The sequence below is a fragment of the Panthera leo genome, chromosome E2, assembly GCF_018350215.1.
Source record: "Panthera leo isolate Ple1 chromosome E2, P.leo_Ple1_pat1.1, whole genome shotgun sequence".
Taxonomy (NCBI): Eukaryota; Metazoa; Chordata; class Mammalia; order Carnivora; family Felidae; genus Panthera; species Panthera leo.
In genome coordinates this window covers 2,166,126-2,187,571 of record NC_056693.1, presented here as the reverse complement: position 1 = coordinate 2,187,571, position 21,446 = coordinate 2,166,126, and the positions used below count along the sequence as shown (strand labels likewise).

Genomic DNA, 21,446 nt, shown 5'->3' with positions numbered 1-21,446 from the left:
CGCTCGGCTCCAGCGCAAGGCCCGACGGAGGCGGTGGTGCGCGGGCCTCTGGGTAGTGTAGGCCGCCCTTCCGCGCAGGCTCAGTGCGGCCGGGCGGGCCCCGCGGGCGCGGGTCATTGTCCTGGCGGAGCTGTGCGAGTGAGTCCCACTGCGGGCGGGGCGGGGAGGGGAGGGGCGAGGCGGGAGGAGAGGGGGCGGGGCCCCTGCGCGCTCCCCACGCCGGGACCGACCCTCGCCCGGGAAGGGGACCTGTGGGCCGAGGTGAGGGGCGAGGGCAGGGGGCATGCGGACTCAGGAGGGTGTGCTGGCACCGGGACGGTATTTGAGGGCTGTGGTGGGAGTGGGGAGGTCTGACCGGAAAGGGGGCGCGTCTGTGTGGCTGTAGCGCGTGTGCAAGTCAGTGTGAGTCTGGGCGGCCTCCTGTGGCCTCGCCTCTCGGTGCGTGCGCATGTGTGCGCGCACGGTGTGCATGTGTGTGTACTCGTGTGTGCATTTGCACGTCTGTGCGTGCGGTGTGCGTGTACTTTGTGCCTGCGTGTGTGCACGTGTGTGCGTGTGTGTGCACCGTGTGCGTAGTGTGCCTGCGTGTGAGCGCAGTGTGCATGTGTGTGCACCGTGTGCGTGGTGTGTGCGTGTATACGCTCCTGCGTGTGCGTGTGTGTATGTGCTCGCGTGCACCTCCCTGCGGTGGCCTCTCAGGGTACCCACCAGTGTTGAGTCCTGGCCTGCCTCTAATGGGGGGGGAGGGGGTCACTGTCCTGTCCACCTGTACGTGTCTGCCTTTATCAGTATGGCCAGAGTGTCTCTGTGAAGGTGCCATCGGTTGCCCACCTGTGTCTGGGCTTTGCCTCTGGACCTGTCTCCATGCGTCTCTCTGAGGCTCCCCTCCGTCACTGCCTTTACCTGTGTGTGTGTGCGTGCGTGTGTGTCCACCTGTGTCTAGGCTTTGACCGTTCCTAGGTGTGTGTGTGTGGGTATGTCCAGGTGTGCTCCTCCCAAAAGCTTGTGTGAGAGACCATGTGTGGCTGGACAGGGGGACCTAGCCTGGGGCCACCAGATTCCCCAGCTCCTTGCACGCCCTCACTGCCTTGTCTGGCCCATAGAAGGCTCTGGAGGGGCTGGGAGCCTGTGGGCCGCAAAGTGTGTGGGTGACAGCATGTGGGGCTAAGGAGGGTTGCTCTTTCTTCTCCTCCCTCCTCCCCAGGCCCATCTTAAAGGGGAGTCCGAAACCCCTGCCCCATCTTGACCAGGGGTTCATTTGTTCAGGGAACGTGTTCTGGGCACTTTGCAGGGACTACCTCCTTTATAGGCCTTCCAGAACTCTGAGGTGGGAGCCGTCATCATCATCATTTTACAGATGGGGAAACTGAGCTCAGACTAAGTCAGTCATCCAGCTCTACACCCGGTCATCCGGGTCTCAGAGCCCCCATGCTCAATCAACAGACAAATGGGAAATTCTTTTTTCCTTTGGACTCATCTGAGACAAAGTTCCATGATTTTTCCCCATGGGATTGTCCCCTAGGAACAATGGAAGGAAGGAAATGCCAGAAAGCTGAGAGGAAGAGGAGGAAAGAGGGAGCCACTGGCTTTGCAGAAGCACGGACCCTGGGCCACACTGGGTTCAGCCGTCACCAGCCCCCCTGGACAAGTCACCTTACAGGGCCACTGTGACTTTGTGGGCTCCTTTAAAAATTTTTTTGAAAAATTACAGTTTGTGATTCCACTGCCGTAAGGACAGATATAATCTGGGTTGGATTGGATTCACCTTTTTTGATATCAGGGCCCCTCGGTTCACTGTGCGTCTTGGGTGAATTGGGTCTGGTTACGTCCCTGTCCAGCCAGACGAGCCAGTGTGGTTGACCTCACAGTATGGGGATGGGAGCCAGAGACTGCCAGTGCAGAAAGAATACCTTTTTAAAAATTAAATTGTGTTTCAAAAACGATGACCTTGATACTGCATCCAGGGAAACAAAAGAATACAAAGGAAAAAATGCACAACTGCTTCTCATTCCCACTTGGTCCCCTCAAGGCGCCACCTGGTGTCTTTCATTCCCTGGTCTTGCCCCAGGGCTCAGAAACGACACATGGGAGCACACCCACCCACATGTGCTGCCTTTTTTTTTTTTTTTTTTAATGTTTATTTTTGAGAGAGAGAAAGACAGAGCATGAGCAGAGGAGGGGCAGAGAGAGAGAGGGAGACACAGAATCCAAAGCAGGCTCCAGGCTCTGAACTGTCAGCACAGAGCCTGACTTGGGGCTCGAACTCATGGACCGCAAGATCATGACCTGAGCCAAAGTCGGACATTTAGCGGACTGAGCCACCCAGGCACCCCGAGAACAACTTTTTGAAAAGACAGTTGTCAATAATGATGTCTGCTGTAAGAAGATAGTAGAAGGGCGGGGAGAGTGTTGCTACTTGAGCTCAGGGGTCTGGGGGTGGGGGACTTCTCCAAGCAGGTGACCGTGGGAAGGAGCTAGCCACGGGATGAGCATTTCTGAAGAGGGAGGCAGATGGGAAGGCCGACGTGCCTGGGGCCAAGTGTTAGAGGTCTGGGCTGCGTGGGAAGACTGTGGATGATCTCTGATGCTGTGGGAAACCATTGGAGAGTTTTAAGCTCTGGAGGACGTTTTTCTTGAGGGCTTGCTGTAGGCCAGACTCCGTGCTATGGAGTTTGCGGACGTGGGTCGTGGGTCGTAAGAGACCTGTGCCCACGCCTTTGTGATCAACGGTGGGGATTCTGAGCCTCCACACCGTTGACATTCGTCTCGTGCAGGGATTGAACAGCATCCTTGATCTCCACCCACCAAATGCTCATGGCGTCACATGCCCCCAAATTGTGGCACCTACAAATGTCTCCAGGTGTTGCCCAGTGTCCCCTGGGGGCCAAAATCAGCCCCGGGGGAGAACTAGTATTCTAAAGGTTTATTCTGCCAGCCTGTCCTTATGTGTGACCTGCATAGTTAAAATCACAAATTTTTGCTTGTGAAAGTGGGGGGCCATTTGGCCTCAAAAAGACCCTTCTTTGTCTTTGTGGTTCTTACACCTCAAGAATTTCGTTTGGAAATTACACACTTGAGTAATTCCGTTTGGAAATTATGGCTCTGGAGCCCCATCCCACGTGGTTTGATGCAGAGTGTCTGGACAGGGGCCTAGGGATGTGTGTTCTGAATAATAATAAACATCCCTAGTGATTTCTGGCACTTGGAGAAATGGCACGGTAGCTAACCGTCTGTGCCTCTTCCAGTTGATCCTGAGGGAGGTCTAGGGAGGCATATTTTTGGCTTCTAGCAGAAGGAAAACGTGTTTCTATTCAGAGGTATTGGCAACATAGGTAGTGAGCTCCCCATCACGGGAGGCATGCAAGTCCTGGCAGGTCACCATGGAACCAAGAGTGAACCACCATACCCTAAACTCCCAGGAATTTGCCCCAACCTGTGCCACCTGTCCAAAGTAAAACTTTGTCTTTTATTTGAATTGGCTCACTGGTTTTTAAATTTTATTTATTTATTTTACTTAAATCAGCCGCGTTTCAAAGGGCATTCTGCGTGACTGCCGTAAACGGAAGCGGGGCATTGCTGTAAAAAAGGAGACCCATTGAAACAAAGCTGACGGCTTCCCACTGGACCCACAACAGTAATAACCGCTGATATGTCTGGAGCTCTTACCGTGAGCTGTAAGGCTCCGGTTCCTTCTGTGTGTGTGTCAGTTGAACCTCACAGTTACTCCACGAAATGTGGGGAAGCTCCCCCAGGGGTGGGGAGTGGGGCCCCAGACCAGCACTCGGACACTCGCACACTCATGCTGGGTGAGCGGCTGTGGGTGGGTGTCCGGGTGTGGCTTCGAGAGGCAGCGAGCACGTGGGTGGACCTGGACGTACCCTGCCCAGCTCCATTCCCTGTGGAATCTTGGGCACGTGGCTTAGCTCTCGGGCCTCAGTTTTCTCATCTGTGAAATGGGGTGGAAATAGGACTCACCTTGAGGAGCGTTAGGATTGAAGGAGACGTGTGTCTGGGCCCTTGCATGCAGTAAGTGTGGTTAACATTTGTTATTGGTGCGTGTGTGTGTGTGTGTGTGTGTGTGTGTGTGTGTGTGTGTCCCTCCTTGTCTGCTTCCTGCTGGGTACGTGTCCTGCCTGCACTGTGAAGCAGGCCCAGGCCTGGTCTCTGGTCTCTCACTGTACCCTCACTCTCTCTCTCCCAACCACAGTCGGCCCGTTCCTGTCACCCTGGGCGCTGGAGGGATGGCCACCCAGCTGCTGACTGACGAGGCCCTGGTGAGTCATGTGGCCCTCTCGCACTGCATTCCAGAGGCTAAGGCCAGAGGGCAGGGCCCCTGCAGGGCTCACATACTCGGCCCTGTCTCCCGAGGGCTGTGTCTGCCCCGAGGATGGGGTGGCCTGCATGGGTGATGCTCCTCTCTGCTCGGCCCTTTCCGGGCCCAGCAGCCTCTTGCCTGCCCTGCGACCCTGGCTTTGGTCGGCCGAGGGGGACGGGCCAGCTTGGGGGTGACCAGCTCTGTCCTCAGGGCTTTCTGGAGACACTGATGGGCGCCTGGGGAGTGGTGGTTTAAACACATCACATCCAGTGTGACAAAGGCCCCTGGGCAGCACTGTCCCACACGTGTGAATGTCCCTTATGAGCATCCACACGCGTGGTGAAGGACACGGGCTGGAACAAGGCTGCACATCGAAGACAGCGGTCACCTTCAGGGAGAGCAGGGATGACACTGGAGGGATAGGGGTACCTGGGCGTCTGTGGCTCCCGCTGCTGTGCTTTATGCTTTAGAGGGGGGTATGTGTGTGGCTGTTGTATTTTTCTCCAAACTTCTTTTTATGCCAGAGATATTTCATAATTAAAAAAATAACATATAAATAAATGCTCCTTCTAGAAAACAGGGAGAACCCGTAAACTATAGGTAAGACAGTATAATTCACCCATACATAGTCCCTCTACCCACAGATAACCATATGGATATTTGTGTATTCATTTATTCTGATCACTCTTCTTTTTAATGTTTATTTATTTGTGTGAGAGAGAGAGCACAAGCAGAGGAGGGACAGAGAGAGAGGTAGAGTGAGAATCCCTAGCAGGCTCCGTGCTGTCAGCAGAGAGCCTGACGCAGGGCTCGGACCCACGAACCGTGAGATCATGACCTGAACTGAAGTTGGACGCTTAACCGACTGAGCCACCCAGGAGCCCCTCTGATGATTCTTTTTAAAAACTGACGAAGTATTGGCTTTGCGGTTTTAATATTGGTATTTTCCCCCCATCCAACTTTAATCAATAAGGATTTCCCAGGGCGCCTGTGTGGCTCAGTGGGTTAAGCGTCTGACTCTTGGTTTCCGCTCGGGTCAGGATCTCACGGTTTCGGGAGTTTGAGCCCCAAGCAGCCTGTGCACCGAGGGTGTGGAGCCTGCTTGGGATTCTCTCTTTCTCCCTCTCTCTCTGCCCCTTCTCTGCGCACGCTCTCTCTCTCTCTCTCAACAAATAAAATAAACTTTAAAAAAAAAGGATTGGGGCGCCTGGGTGGCTTGGTTGGTTGAGCATCCGACTTCGGCTCAGGTCATGATCTCACAGTCCGTGAGTTCGAGCCCCGCGTCGGGCTCTCTGCTGACAGCTCAGAGCCTGGAGCCTGTTTCAGATTCTGTGTCTCCCTCTCTCTCTGCCCCTCCCCTGTTCATGCTCTGTCTCTCTCTGTCTCAAAAATAAATAAATGTTAAAAAAAAAAATTTAAAAAAAAAAAGAGAGAGGAAAAAACATTTGTCTAAAGAAGTATGGAACAACCAAGAAAGCAATATAGGGCTTCCTTTAAAAAAAAAAAAAAAAAAGGATTTCCCTTATTTTGAAACTTCATAAACTTTACACACATCACTTGTTTGCTTGCATTTTCGTTGTACCTAAATGTTCATCCAGTGACTTTGATTTTTTTTTTTTGTTTTAGTAATTTTTTGATGCTGTAAATAGTCTATGATAAAAATCAAAGAAAATTTCTGGTAGGTAATGACATTCATGATCATTCTAAAAGGCTTAGAAAGATCCAGAAGAACACAGCTAAGACAGTCTGCATGACCTGTGATCTTACCCCAGGAGAGAACCTCTCTGGAATGTTTGTGAGCCTTTCTGTCCCTGCACACGTGGTGTTTTGCAAAAATAAGAACCACCCTGGCTAAGCAGTTTTTATATCCTGTTTGTTTTTTTTTTTGGTCAAAGATTTCATCCTAAGCATTTCTCTGTGTGGTTCAGAACGGCCTGTAACATCAACTTCAATGTCTATGTGAGGATTTTCTCTAAGGGCTGTAGCTGGCTTCCTCAGTGGTTGCCCTGTTGTAGGACGTGTATCTGTCTCCAGTTACTCATGGTTACAGATAATGTCGGGAGGGACATGGGCGGAAGTCTTGCCCTGCATCTCGTGCGATTTCTCAGGAGCGATTTCTTGGAGAGGAATCCGGGGAATCCGTGGTTGGATACTTCTGAGGCCTTCCATGAGTCCCCAACACGTGGTGGCAGAATGTGTTCCCCACAGGACGGAGGAGAGGCCTCCCCTGGACGGGCTGGCTGTCGTCAGAAGTTAACGTTCTGCACTTTAGGTATAAGTGACAAGTGGTACAAACCTTGAGCGTGACAGGTGGTGGCCGAAGGTGTCCCACGGGCTCTTTCTGAGTAGCATTGTTTGTGTTATTACTGAGGCTTTATTTCCAGAAAATGTTATTAGCTATTTCTGCAGGCGGGGGAATTATCTGTCTTGTGCTATAGTCAGCCTACAGGACTTGCTGTATTCTTGCAATTTTAAACAGGTATGTGTATGTGTGTGTGTGTGGGGGGGTATTCTTCCCAGGCTTGCTTTTTTGTTTTTTGTTTGTTTTAATATTCACTTATTTTTGAGACACAGACAGAGACAGAGTGGGACTGGGGAATGGGCAAAGAGAGAGGGAGACACAGAATCTGAAGCAGGCTCCAGGCTCTGAGCGGTCAGCACCAAACCTGACGTTGGGCTCGAACCCACGAATGGTGAGATCACGACCTGAGCCGCAGTCGGATGCTTAACTGACTGAGCCACTCAGGCACCCCATGTTTCTTAATTTATTCTATAATTTTAAAATACAAAAGAGCTTCATATGTTTAAAACCAAATCTGTCTCAGGGCACCCGGGTGGCTCAGTCAGTTAAGCATCTGATTCTTGATTTCGGTTCAGGTCATGATCTTGTAGTTCATGAGTTTGAGCCCTGCATCAGGCTTCACGCTGACAGCTCAGACCCAGCTTGGGATTCTCTTTCACCGTCCCTTTCTCTCTGCCCCTCCCTCACTCTTGCACATGCGTGCACACTCTCTCTCTCTCTTTTAAATGATTTTTTTAACGTTTTATTTATTTTTGAGACAGGGAGAGACAGAGCATGAACAGGGGAGGGTCAGAGAGAGGGAGACACAGAATCTGAAACAGGCTCTAGGCTCTGAGCTGTCAGCACAGAGCCCGACGCGGGGCTCGAACTCACGGACCGTGAGATCCTGACCTGAGCCGAAGTCGGCCGCTTAACCGACTGAGCCACCCAGGCGCCCCTCTCTCTGTCTTTTAAAATAAATAAACTTAAAAAAACTGTCATGTTTTTGTTAAAACTGGATTAAAAACAAAAAACGGGGGCGCCTGGGTGGCTCAGTCAGTTAGGCGTCCAACTTCGGCTCAGCTCATGATCTCACAGTTCGTGGGTTTGAGCCCCGCGTTGGGCTCTGTGCTGACAGCTCGGAGCCTGGAGCCGGCTTCGGATTCTGTGTTTCCCTCTCTCTCTGTCCCTCCCATGCTCATTCTCTGTCTCTCAAAAATAAATAAACATTAAAAATTAAAACAACAACAACAACAAAAAAACCCTCACCTTCTCCTTGGACCCAGCTTGTCATTTCTAAGAATTGATCCTACAGTTCTGTTGACACATGAGCGCTGAGATCTATTTACGGGGATATTCTTGGCACCTCTTCTTTTTGGTGTGGGGGGGGAGGGGTCCACTCTAATAGCAATGGGTGCAAACAGCCTAAAGGTTTGTCTGCAAGGAACAGAGGCTGGTTAGAAGAGTCATAGTCCAGGGGCGCCTGGGTGGCTCAGTTGGTTAAGTGTCTGACTTCAGCTCAGGTTGGGATCTCGCCGTTCGTGGGTCCGAGCCCCATGTTGGGCTCTGTGCTGACAGCTCAGAGCCTGGAGCCTGCTTTGGATTCTGTGTCTCCCTCTCTCCCTGTCCCTCCCCTGCTCGTTCTCTCTCTCTCTCTCTCTCTCTCAAAAATAAATAAATGTGAAAAAAAACCCTGTCCATAATGCAAACAGGAAACGTGTGCCCCAGTACCAGTTATTCCCACTTTCCTCCACCGGCCCCCTGCCCCTGGCAGCCGCGAATCTGCTTCCTGTCTCCATGAATTTTCATATCCGACACATTCCATGTGAATGCAATCACACATTGTATGGTCTTCTGTATCTGCCTTTCAGCATCATGATTGTTTTTCAATGTTTATTTACTTGAGAGAGCACCAGCAGGGGAGGGGCAGAGAGAGAATCCCAGGCAGGCTCTGCACGGACAGCACGGAGCCCAGATGCAGGGCCTGAACTCATGAACTGCGAGGTCATGACCTGAGCCCAAGTCAAGAGTCACACAGTTAACTGACTGAGCCCCCCCCAGGCGCCCCTCAGCATCCTGATTTTGAGGTTCCTTCATGTAGCACAGGCTAGCGCTTCCTTCCTTTTCATGGGTGAGTAATACTCCACTGTGTGGCTAGAAAAAACACATTTTATTTCCCCATTCTGCGGGTGATGGACATTTGGGTTGTTTCCACCGTCTGGTCATTCTCAGTCATGCTGCAGTGAACATTCCAAGTCTTTGGTTTGCACCCGTGTCCGCATTTCTCCAGCGTATGTCCCCAGGAGTAGGATTGCGGCCTCATGTGATGATTCTGTTTAACCATCTAGGGAGCTGTCAGACTGTTTCCCAAGGCAGCCGCACGTGATGTCTTCATTTATAACTGGTCCGGGGTGGTTGTCTTGATTTCTTTTACCTGCGTTACCTAGGAGGACTGCAACAGCATGTGTGTGTTCGGGGGTTAAGCCTCAGTGCTAGAGGAAGTCTCCTCGATCCCCTGCTGTCTGCCCTCCCAGCATCCTTTGCTGTAAGGTGTAGGGTCCAAAACTTCAAGACTGTCCATTTTGGCTTCAAGCATTTTTGTGCACCCCCAGCCCAGGCTGGGTGTGTGGAACCTGCTTGAAAAAGAGTTTACCGGGGCGCCTGGGTGGCGCAGTCGGTTAAGCGTCCGACTTCAGCCAGGTCACGATCTCGCGGTCCGTGAGTTCGAGCCCCGCGTCAGGCTCTGGGCTGATGGCTCGGAGCCTGGAGCCTGTTTCCGATTCTGTGTCTCCCTCTCTCTCTGCCCCTCCGCCGTTCATGCTCTGTCTCTCTCTGTCCCAAAAATAAATTTAAAAAAAATAATAATAAATAAATTTAAAAAAAATAAAAAAAAAAAATAAAGAAAAAGAGTTTACCTAGTGAGTGAGTTGAGATGGAACATGTTTATGGAAGACTTTCTGAAGGGATTATTATATTAAAAAATAAAACACTTTTTTTTTTAATTTTTTTTTTTAACGTTTATTTATTTTTGAGACAGAGAGAGACAGAGCATGAACAGGGGAGGGTCAGAGAGAGGGAGACACAGAATCTGAAATAGGCTCCAAGCTCTGAGCTGTCAGCACAGAGCCCGACGCGGGGCTCGAACTCACGGACCGTGAGATCATGACCTGAGCGAAGTCGGCAGCCCAACCGACTGAGCCACCCAGGCGCCCCTAAAACACGTTTTAAAGGGGAAGGAGGAAACTTTTAGAAGTGATGGATAAGTTTATGGCCTTGATTGCGGTGGTGATAACATGGGTGTGTACTTTCCCAACTTAATTAATATCCACAGCTTTTTGTATGTCATCCGTACCTCAATAAAGCAGGGGTTTTTAAAGAAGGAATTATTGGGGCACCTGGGTGGCTCAGGTTGTTAAGCGTCCGACTCTTGATTTCAGCTCAGGTCATGATCTCACGGTTCATGGGATCGAGAACCACATCAGGCTCTGCACACACAGTGCGGAGCCTGCTTGAGATTCTCTTTCTCTCTCTGCACCTTACCCCCCCATGCACGCTCTGTCCCTCTCAAAAAAAAAAAAAAAAAATAAATGAATAAACACTTAAAAATAAATAAAAAAAATAAAGAAGGAATTATTATTAGGACTGGCCAAAGGTCAGTTCAAATAATCAGATAATAGTATTACAATGATAATAATCACTATTAATACTAAATATATAGAGAATATATATATATATGAAATGCCAAAATTAATCAGATGATGATCGCAAAAGTTGACATGAACCAGGCACATACTTAGCTGTACCAGACTGTGCCGGAAGCATACGTACATTACCTCACTTAACGCTCATGACCAGTACGGAGGGGGGGACATTGTTGGTCTGAAGTTCGTGACCACTAAGGAGGGGGGATGTTGTTGTTCTGAAGTTCGTGATCACTATGGGGGGGGGGTCATTGTTGTTCTGAAGTTTGTGACCAGTATGGGGGGGGACATTGTTGTTCTGAAGTCCATGATCACTACGGGGGGGGGGACATTGTTGTTCTGAAGTCCGTGATCACTGTGGGGGGGACATTGTTGTTCTGAAGTCCGTGACCACTAAGGAGGGGGGACGTTGTTGTTCTGAAGTTCATGATCACTAATGAGGGGGGACATTGTTGTTCTGAAGTTCGTGACCACTACGGGGGGGGGGTGGACATTGTTGTTCTGAAGTTTATGACCACTACGGGGGGGGGGGACATTGTTGTTCTGAAGTCCATGATCACTATGGGGGGGGACATTGTTGTTCTGAAGTCCGTGATCACTATGGGGGGGGGGACATTGTTGTTCTGAAGTTCGTGACCACTACGGGGGGGGGGACATTGTTGTTCTGAAGTTCGTGACCACTACGGGGGGGGAACGTTGTTCTGAAGTCCATGATCACTATGGGGGGGGGGAAATTGTTGTTCTGAAGTTCGTGACCACTACGGGGGGGGGGGGACATTGTTGTTCTGAAGTCTGTGATCACTGTGGGGGGGTGACATTGTTGTTCTGAAGTTCGTGACCACTACGGGGGGGAGGGACATTGTTCTGAAGTCCATGATCACTATGGGGGGGGAAATTGTTGTTCTGAAGTTCGTGACCACTACGGGGGGGGGGACATTGTTGTTCTGAAGTTCGTGACCACTACGGGGGGTGACATTGTTGTTCTGAAGTCCCTGATCACTATGGGGGGGGGGACATTGTTGTTCTGAAGTTTGTGACCAGTATGGGGGGGACATTGTTGTTTTGAAGTTCGTGACCACTACGGGGGGGGACATTGTTGTTCTGAAGTCCATGATCGCTATGGGGGGGGAATTGTTGTTCTGAAGTTCGTGACCACTACGGGGGGGGACATTGTTGTTCTGAAGTCCATGATCACTATGGGGGGGGGACATTGTTGTTCTGAAGTTTGTGACCACTACAGGGGAGGACATTGTTGTTCTGAAGTTCGTGACCAGTATGGGGGGGGGGACATTGTTGTTCTGAAGTTCATGACCAGTATGGGGGGGGGGGAACATTGTTGTTCTGAAGTTCGTGACCAGTACGGGGGGGGACATTGTTGTCCTGAAGCCTGCTGAACAAACAAGACACAGAAGGGTTAAGACAGTAGCCCAAGGACACACAGCCCAAGGACACACAGGAAGGGGCAGAGCCAGGATTTCACTGCAGGCCACCCGGCTCCCAAGTCTAAACCCATAACCACCAGCATGCTGCTTCCACATCAAGTGGTGGGGGCCGCTGAGACTGAGATAGGGGGCACAGCGTGAGCCCTGGCACCGGGCAGGCACTCGGGACAATGAAGGGAGTGGCCAGCGGACAGAGGTGCTCAGAGGACCGAGGAGAGAGTCGAGGACGAGTGGGCGGCAGTAACGGTGGCTGACAGTGTTTGAGCACTTACTGTATACGTGCAATGTTCTGAGCCTCAGACGTGGATTAACTTCCTCAGTCCTCATGCCCTCCTTACTCACTGATCCACGGATTCATTCTGGAGCTACTTAGTGAGTGCCTACTGTATGCCAGGCATGGTACAAAGCACTGGGGATCACAGAGAGCAAGACGGATGTGTTGGTTTGCTAAGGCTGCCGTAAGGAAAGTGACCCCAGACTGGGGGGCTTAACGTAACTGTGTGTCCTCACAGTACTGGAGGACGGAGGCCACAAGGTCATGGTGTCGGCAGGGCCGTGCTTCCTCCGAAGGTCTTAGGGAAGGATGCGATCCGGGCCTCCCTTCTGGCCGCTGGTAGGTCTTGGCTTGTGGCGACATAAGGTCACTTCACAGGGTGTTCTCCCTGTGTGCCCGTGCGGGTCTCAATTTCCCTTTTTTATAAGGATGCGAGTCCTGGAGGTTTAAGGGCCCCCCTCCTCCTCCAGTATGATTTCCTCCTAGCTAATTACAACTGCACTGTCCCTGGTTCCAGATGACGTCCCATTCGGGGATGCTGGGGGTTAGGACTTGGGGGTGGGCAGAACTCGACCCATAACAAGCACTTCAAATGGGACCCGGCCCATAGAGTCTGCATAACAAGTGATAGGTCTTGTCACCGTTGTGATGGCCACCATCGTCCCCGTCGTTACCTCCTGTGCTATGGGATATTCGTTATATCCACGGGGCTCACGGCATCAGCTGGGGAGGCACTGAGGCTTCCACCCCGTGAACTTCCCACCGTCCCCCGCCCTGGGCCCATCTGCCTTTTAGCCTCAGGTCTTCATCCCAGCCCCTCCCCCCTCCAGAATCTCATCCCACGGACCCAACCACTAACTGTCCCCTCAGACCACATTTGGTGTCAACTTTCCGAAATCTCCCTGGACACCCCCTCAGGCTGCCTTTGCTCAGGCGCCTGGAGGATCTCGTTCATACCTTCTCGTTCATACCTGCTCACAGTGGTATCGAGCAGATGGCCGGTCCGTCCCGTGTGTGTTCCTGCCTCGTCCACGAGGCCCTGGTTCTTGGACTTTCCATGGCTCCTGCCCAGCACCCAGCTCAGTGCCTGCAGCTCCGTAGGGGCTCAGGACAGTTTGTTGAACTACTGGATCCCATCTAGGATTCTGCCTTTGACGGGCAACTCATGCACAGGGCGATTCACAGGGTTACGGTCATTATACCTTTGGTTCCTTCTCTGCTTCTCAAGTGTGTCACTTTCTGCTCTTACGTTTGTTTTGTTTCTCTGTCCGAGGACCATCCCAATAGAAGTAGGCACCAAGGACACTGAGCAGTTGGTCCCTTCAGAACTCCGAACCTTGTTGAAATCACTCCAGATTTGTCTGCCTTCCCTAAATCCTCTTGGCTTTTCCGGCCATTTCTCCAGACCTCTGTGAGCAGGGCCCTGCGGTGAGTGGTTGTGGGTTTCCTCTTACAGGAATCAGTGACATTCAGGGACGTGGCCGTGGACTTCACGCAGGAGGAGTGGCAGCAGCTGGAGCCTGCCCAGAAGGACCTGTACAGAGATGTGATGCTGGAGAACTACAGGAACCTGGTTTCTCTGGGTAAGGGGGCAGCTTTGCTGAATTTCTCACCGCCGGCCTGCAAAGAAATAAGAAAAAAGATGGACAGATTTGACTATGTAGGAAGTTTAAATGACTCAAAGATAAAAATAAAGTTGACAGGTAATGGGGGAATAATATTTGCCACCTGTATAATGGTCAAAGGATTATAATTATATAAAGAGCTCCTAGGAGTAAACAAGAATAAAACAAGAAAAAGGATGATAGGAAGGTAGACCAAACCTAAGGGCTGGCAGTTCATGAATGTAGAAATATACAAAATTACACTTCATAAAAAAATTTTAAAGCTTACCAATAGTCAGAGAAATAAATACAAATCAAGTCAAAGAAATCTAGTTTTTGCCCATGAGGTACACAGAGATGAAAAAGAATGAAAATAGCCTGTATTATGAGAGTGTAGGGAAAAGGACTTTCTCGTTTTAGGAGCATAAAGTTGGGACAGCTCTTTTGGAGGACGGTTTGGCGTTATCAACCAAATTTCTAACGGTTCTGTCTTTGGCGATCTCCCTGTAAGATATCTCCCTGTAAGTGTGCAAAGTTTTACATAGGAGGAAAAGGATAAAAGGCCTAAATGCCTACCTACACAAGACTGGCTAAACATATCCCATTATACCAGTGAGATGGAGACCACACAGCTCTTCAAAGATGAGGGCTCTCTGTAGACGCTGACGTGGAAAGATGTCCCTTGATAATAGTGTTAGGTTAAAAAAAAACCACTAATTTTCAGAACTAGAATATGTTCTCACTTCTTTTATGGCTTTTGTGAAGTATAATTGACCTACAGTTAACTGCCCTTTTTTAAAGCGAACAGTTGGATGCATCCTGACACCCGTCTACACCCGGGGGGAAGCCATGACCACGGTCCAGATGACGAACATATCCATTACCCATTTCCAGCACCTGCCAGTGCTTCCCTCACGCACCTCTGTTCCTTGGGCAGCCTTACGGCATTTTGGTTTAATCTGCGCGTTCTGCAACTTTATATAGATGCACTGATACAGCAAGTAGTCTTTTTGGTCTGATTCCTTGCACTCGGCAGAAGTATTTTGAGGTTCCCCATGTTGCGTGTACAAGTAGTTCACTCCTCTTAATTGCCGAGTAATAGTCTACTTCATGGATGGACCACAGTCTGCGTGTCCCTTCGCTTGTTGGCGAACATCTGCGCTGTCTCCGATTCTGGGCTGATAGAAGTAGAGCTGCTGTGAACCCGTGCGGACAGCTTTCACCGAGGACCTGTGTTTTCCTTTCTCTTGAGCCAACACCAGGAGAACAGTTGAACCACGCAATGATGTGTCCCGACCTTTCAGGAAACTGCCAGACGTTCTTTGCAAAGCAGTTGGTGGCATTTCACATTTCCGTGCTTAGGAGTTCCGGCTACTCTGCGATCTGTCAAAATTTTGGATGTGCAGTCTTTGTTCTTTTAGCCTTTCTTGGGGATCTTTCATGCTTTTGGTGTCCTAAGAGACCATTGCCCAACCCAAGCCGCTAAGATTCCTTCCTGTGTTTTCTTCTAAGACTTTTATAGTTTCGGCTCTTTGTTTAGGTTGTTGGTCCATTTTGAGTGAGTTTTTGTGAACCGTGTAGAAAAGGGGCCTGACGTCACTGTTCAATGCAGGTGTCCAAGTGCCCCACAGTCAACTAATTGTTGAAGAGCAGACGTTTTCAACTCGACGAAGTCCAGTTTATCAATCATTTTCCTCGAGGATCATGCTTTTGGGACCATATCTACGAAATCTTTGCCTGTCACAGGCCACAAAGGTTCTCTTCCATAAGTCGTAGGGTTTTTAGGTTTTGTGTTTTCTCCTGGGATCCCTAGAGAGTTAATTTTTGTAATGATGCAAAGTGTTCATTGAAGCTCAATTTGGTCGTTGAGAGTATCCACTTGTTACACGGGCTTTGTTAAAAAGGCCGAACTGTTCCACTGGAAACATTTCCACTGAATTTTCTCCACTGAATTGCCTTTGCATGTTTGTCAAAAATCAGCTGTCTGTGTGCGCGTGTGTGGGTCGAACTCCCGGCTCTGTTCTGTGTCCTTCATCTGTATCTGTTTTGACACCAAGCCCGTGTCATTTGACCTGCTCTCACTTTCTGCCGTTATGACCTGTGCTCAGTCTAGATGGCTTGCTGTCCCCACAACCCCCTGAGTGCCCTGCCCGCTGCCCGAGAATTCGATGGTGTGGGTGACCTGGCTGGCTGGTGTGAGAAGGCTCTGTGCCCAGCCCTGACGGGCTCTGGGTACTGCTTTCAAATCCTTTTGGGTTCTTCCGCGAGTGTGGGTAGTTTCCATGTATGCATGTTGTGACCTGTAATCTGATGCTGCAGGGAGGACCTTGCAGATCTCCAAAGCACTCTCTCTGCTCAGGGGGTCTGCTGGGCTCTCCCTCAGTTTACTCCTCGGTGCTGCAGCCTGCAGCCTTTCCCGTGAGTAAACTGGGTGATCGTAGGACCACCTGGGTGGCTCAGTCAGCTGAGCATCCGACTCTTGATTTCAGTTCAGGCCATGATCTCATGGTTCGTGAGTTCTCCGCCGATCGTGCGGAGCCTGCTTGGGATTCTCTCCATCTCAAACTCTGCCCCTCCCCTTCTTGTGCTTTCCCTCTCTCAAAATAAATACATAAACATTAAAAAATAAAATATAATAAAAAGGTAGGCACTGGGGAAAAAAGTTATTTAAAAGTACACACCAAACAGTTAACACAGAGGAGATCGCAGGAGGTTTCCGTTTTATGTTATTTTTTGATGTTTGGTGTTTTACTGACAAGTGTGGATTACTTTGTGATCAGAAACAATCGTAGAAATCCAGAATACAGGAAAACAAACTGAAGGACGAGAAATCGAGTACCACACGAAAAAAAACCAAAAAACAGTACATCCATATTTAGACCAAAAGGAACAAATAGCATTTTGCACATTAGCAGCTGTTTGCCAGAGTGACCTCAGCAGACGTTGTTAGCATTTCCTCGACGGTAGGCAAGAATGCCTGTGTCCACCAGCCACACATCATCAGCACTTTGCTCCCTGCCAGTCTCTTTCGTGAAATGCCCAGTGGCGGGTGGGTTCATCTGGTTGCCGTCGAGCTGTGTATTCACAGCTTGTCATGGCTCAGAGCGGAGTATTGGCTGCAGAAGACTTTCAGCTATTCTCACAGCTGACCCTCTGCCCGCTGTGAGCTTGTAGCCACAGCCAGCTTCTGTCCCAGCATGTCTCAGACCCCATCGCCCCCCCTGCCCCCGAAATCCACCATTACCCTCCCCCCGCCCCCACCACGGTCGTCACATCCCGTGCCACACTCTGCCCAAACATCTCAGCATCACGCCACACCCCAAGGTGACTAAACCACAATCATTCCTCTACCTTAAGTATTTCTCAAATCTTTCCCGCTGGGAGAGGAAAACAACTCACAGCAAAACAGTGATTCGTTGGGGGCCACCGCTCTGGGAGCAGACCACTTGGATCCCAGCTCTGCCTCTAGTGCTCTGTGGCCTTGAGTATGTGACTTCCTTCTCAGAGCCTCCGTGTCCTCTTCTGTAAAATGGGCACAGTCTTAAGAGTACCTAAGTCGCATGTGGTGGTCAGGGTCACGTGGAACGATACAAGCCAATTGCTTAGCACTGCAGGTGCCCAGTGAATGTGCATCTGATACCTTCTGTGTGCCAGGCACTGCCGCAGGAGCTGGGCCAGACAAGCTCACTTTCCACAGTGGGGTTGGGGCAGGGCGGGGGGCACTGGCAATCAGCAGGTCCAGGGACAGACAAAAGTTGCCATAGACCATGATGAGTGCCCACAACCAAACCGGAAAGAGACTAGCAGGAGGAGTCTTCCTTTCCACCGCAGGATGGACAGGAAAGACCTCCCTGTGGAGAAGTGTTCGCTGAGGGCTGAAGGACGAGCACCAGTGGGAAGGGTGGGGCAGCGGCACATGTAAAGGCCCTGAGGCAGGAAGAACTTGGCAGGGAGTAAAACGGGAACCAGAGGGCAAGTGTGGCTGCCAGCAAGTGAGCAGGGGATGGAGAGTGGGGGACGGCTCAGGAGAGGGGGCCCTGGCTCCGTCCCAAGGACCCTGTAGGCCGAGGAAGGCGTTGGCTTCACGTGTCAGCATACCAGGAAGGCGCTGGACGGTGTGGTCTGACTCCTAAGAACATCCTCTTGCTGCTGAGCGGAGAATGCATTGCAGAGGGCTGAGGGTGGCGGGTCTTGCCACATTCAGGCAAGAAATCCAGGGTGCCTAACTGGATCACGGGCAGGGGCGACGCGAGATTGGATCCGGTCTAGTCTGTTGTGCACGTCCAGTGGCTCTTGTTAACAGTCTGGAGGGTGGGAGGGAAGGAGCGAATCAAGGATGACTGCCACATCTATTTTATTTTATTTTATTTTATTTATTTTATTTTATTTTATTTTATTTTATTTTATTTTATTAAATTTCATTTCATTATTTTATTTTATTTCATTTTTTATTTCATTTTGTTATTTTATTTCATGTTATTTTATTTTTTATTTCGTTTTATTTCATTCCATTCCATTTTACTTTACTTGATTTTATTTCATTTCATGTTATTTCATTTCTTGTTATTTCATGTTATTTTATGTTATTTTATTTCATTTTTTTTTATTTTTTAATTTCATTTCATTTTTTGTTTCATTCAATTCCATTTTATTTTACTTTATTTTATTTTATTTTCTGTTGTGGTAAGACATACATAAAATTTACCGTTGTAACAGTTTTTAGGCGTACAGTTTGGTGGTATTAGGTACATTCACACTGATGTGCTGCCGCCATCATCCATCCATAGAACCCTTTTCTCCGGGCAGAACTGAACTCTGCCCTTTAAGCGCCAACTCCCCCTCCCCCTCCCCCTCTCCCTCCCCCAGCCCCTGGCGCCGTCTGCTTTCTGTCTCTGTGGACGTGATGCCCCCGGGAACCTCACGTCACTGGATGCCTACAGTACTGATTCTTCTGTGTCTCATTTACTTGCTAAGTCTCTTTGATGAGCCTTTCTTTTTATCATTGTGCTTGGAGGGGCAGGGGCCCCAATCAGATGCACTAGGTTTGCAGTAACCCCGGGGGACACCAGGTAGGCTTTCGAATATTCCAGCAGAGCTCAGAGTGTGGGCTGGACGGGTAAATGGGGGAGGCATCAGCATATAGAAGACCCTGAATTCCAGACTGCCGTGTGGCACAGCCGCACGATTTAGGGGAGGGGTCTCAGACTCCAGGGGTTGCGGGCTAGGTGGGGGTTCAAGTGGGAGAGCGGGATCAGCTGCTCCTCCCCTGCTGGGTCTTGCTGCCTCCTGGGAAGGAGGGCTCCACGTGGAGATTGTTGTGTGAAGATCTCACAGCTTCTGTATGTTGGGAATGAAGCCGTTGGACCCGTGATACAGAGTCTGGAACTCAGGAGAGTCCCCTGGACTGGAAATAGAGATTTACAAACCAACAGGGTACATGTAGGCGGGCACTCGAGCCGCAGCGGGGCTGTGATTCCTGGGAGGATGTGCAGTGGCGCGCGAGGGTCTGGGCAGCGGAGGAGAGGGGGAGGGGCAGGGAAGGGCGGAGCTTGGCTGGCAGGTGGGGGGATAGAGGACAAGCAGCACATCCCCATAAATGTCAGCTGTCACCTTAGCGTTTCTAACAACGCCTGATGCTTTGAGAAGCCTCCGCGGTTGGGGGTGTTCGGGGTGGTCCCTGGAAGCAAGGAGCCCATTGCAGAACTCCTTGCTCGGGTTTCCTCGAGCTGATCCGCTCGGTCCAAGCCCGGTACCTCCTGTTGTTTCTGTACAGGCGGCTCTCCTCTGAGCTCCTCTGTGCGGGCTGGGCTGCCCTTGTCTCCGCTCCCCCGAAGGGACAGGTCCTGTCCCCTCCACCCCCCTCCGCCTCATGTGGGCTCTGCTTCTTCAGACCACCTTTGCGGCCCGCTCATCGCTGCCCTTGCGCTCGGCAGGGCGGTCTCCGATGTCACCTGCCCATCCCGCGCTCTGGAAGGTCCTTGCTCCCAGCCTTGTTAACTCCATGTGTCTCGTCTTCTCTCTCCCCTCCCCCAGACTTGGAGTCTAGACCTGAAATGAAGGAATCGGGTCCAAAGGAGGACATTGCGGAACACAGGCCATCCGTCGGGGCGGTGGCTGAGGGACCCACGAGAAATGGTGCCTGCGGCCTGGCCTTTGAAGGCGCGTGGACCCGGGGTGACTGGGTGGAGAGGAGGCAGCAGCGGGGCGCCAGGACCTGCCTGGGGCGGTCGGAGGTTTCTCAGGAGTTCGCCCCCGAGTGTCGTCGGGAACCTCAGGTCCTCACCCCACAAAGCTCCAGCCTGCGCCCGCCACCATCGGCGGGTCCGGGGGAAGCAGGGTCCCAGCCGCGTGTGGTGCTCGGCGCAGACCTCAGCCAGCCCTCCAGACTGGACGCAGAGGAGAAGCCTTACGCGTGCGCCACGTGCGGCAAGGCCTTCAGCCGCAGCTCGTCCCTCGTGAAGCATCGGAGGACCCACACCGGGGAGAGGCCCTTCGAGTGTGACGAGTGCGGGAAGCACTTCATCGAGCGCTCGTCCCTCACCATCCACCGCAGGGTCCACACCGGGGAGAAGCCGTACCGGTGCGGGGACTGCGGCAAGGCTTTCAGCCAGCGCATGAACCTGACCGTGCACCAGCGCACGCACACGGGCGAGAAGCCGTACGCGTGCGCCGCGTGCGGGAAGGCCTTTCGCAAGACCTCGTCCCTGGCGCAGCACGAGCGCGTGCACACGGGCGAGCGGCCGTACGCGTGCGGGGACTGCGGCAAGGCCTTCAGCCAGAACATGCACCTGACGGTGCATCGGCGCACGCACACGGGCGAGAAGCCGTACGCGTGCGCCGAGTGCGGGCGCGCCTTCAGCCAGAACATGCACCTGACCGAGCACCGGCGCACGCACACGGGCGAGAAGCCGTTCCGCTGCGGGGACTGCGGCAAGGCCTTCAACAAGAGCTCGTCGCTGACGCTGCACCGGCGGAACCACACAGGCGAGAAGCCGTACGTGTGCGGCGAGTGCGGCAAGGCCTTCAGCCAGAGTTCCTACCTGATCCAGCACCAGCGCTTCCACATCGGGGTCAAGCCCTTCGAGTGCAACGCGTGTGGCAAGGCCTTCAGCAAGAACTCGTCGCTCACGCAGCACCGGCGGGTGCACACGGGCGAGAAGCCGTACGAGTGCTCCGTGTGCAGGAAGCACTTCACGGGCCGCTCGTCCCTGCTCGTGCACCAGACGGGCCACACCGGCGAGAAGCCGTACGCGTGTGGCGAGTGCGGCAAGGCCTTCAGCCAGAGCGCGTACCTCATCGAGCACCAGCGCATCCACACGGGCGAGAAGCCGTACCGCTGCGCCCAGTGCGGCAAGGCCTTCATCAAGAACTCCTCGCTCACCGTCCACCAGCGCATCCACACCGGCGAGAAGCCCTACAGGTGCGGCGAGTGCGGGAAAACCTTCAGCCGGAACACCAACCTCACGCGCCACCTGAGGATCCACACCTAGGGGGAGGCGCGGGGGGCGCCTGGTCCCGGGACCTGCCTTGGGGGGGGGGGGGGGCTGAGCCCCCAGCACGGGAGGTGCAGACGCGGGAGCCCCCGGGTAGCGCGCCCCAGGCGGGCCTTCCGAATGGGGACTTGTGCACAGGTCCTCTTGCTACGGGGCACCCGCAGGGCCGAAGGAGGAAGCCGGTCCCTCCGTGTCTAATGTGCTTAGGAACATGGTCAGGGGCGCTGTGGCTGGACACTCACGGGAGCCCCAGAAACCGGGGCATCAGGGTTCTAGGCCGTGGGAGTGGACTGTAAGGGCTGGGACAGAGCACTTAGGGTCCCGGGGGGGACACTC

The 21,446-nt window shown here is 52.0% G+C and overlaps 1 protein-coding gene across 1 annotated transcript; it reads left to right on the top strand.

Moving 5' to 3' along the window:
- The first annotated feature begins 223 nt into the window (after positions 1–223).
- On the top strand, positions 224–21,133 carry ZNF71 (zinc finger protein 71). Its single transcript, XM_042917738.1, has 4 exons — positions 224–261; positions 4,208–4,274; positions 13,470–13,596; positions 19,651–21,133. Exons 2-4 carry the CDS (start codon positions 4,242–4,244, stop codon positions 21,105–21,107), a joined length of 1,617 nt encoding a protein of 538 aa, XP_042773672.1. The 5' UTR covers positions 224–261; positions 4,208–4,241; the 3' UTR covers positions 21,108–21,133.
- The last annotated feature ends 313 nt before the right edge of the window (positions 21,134–21,446 follow it).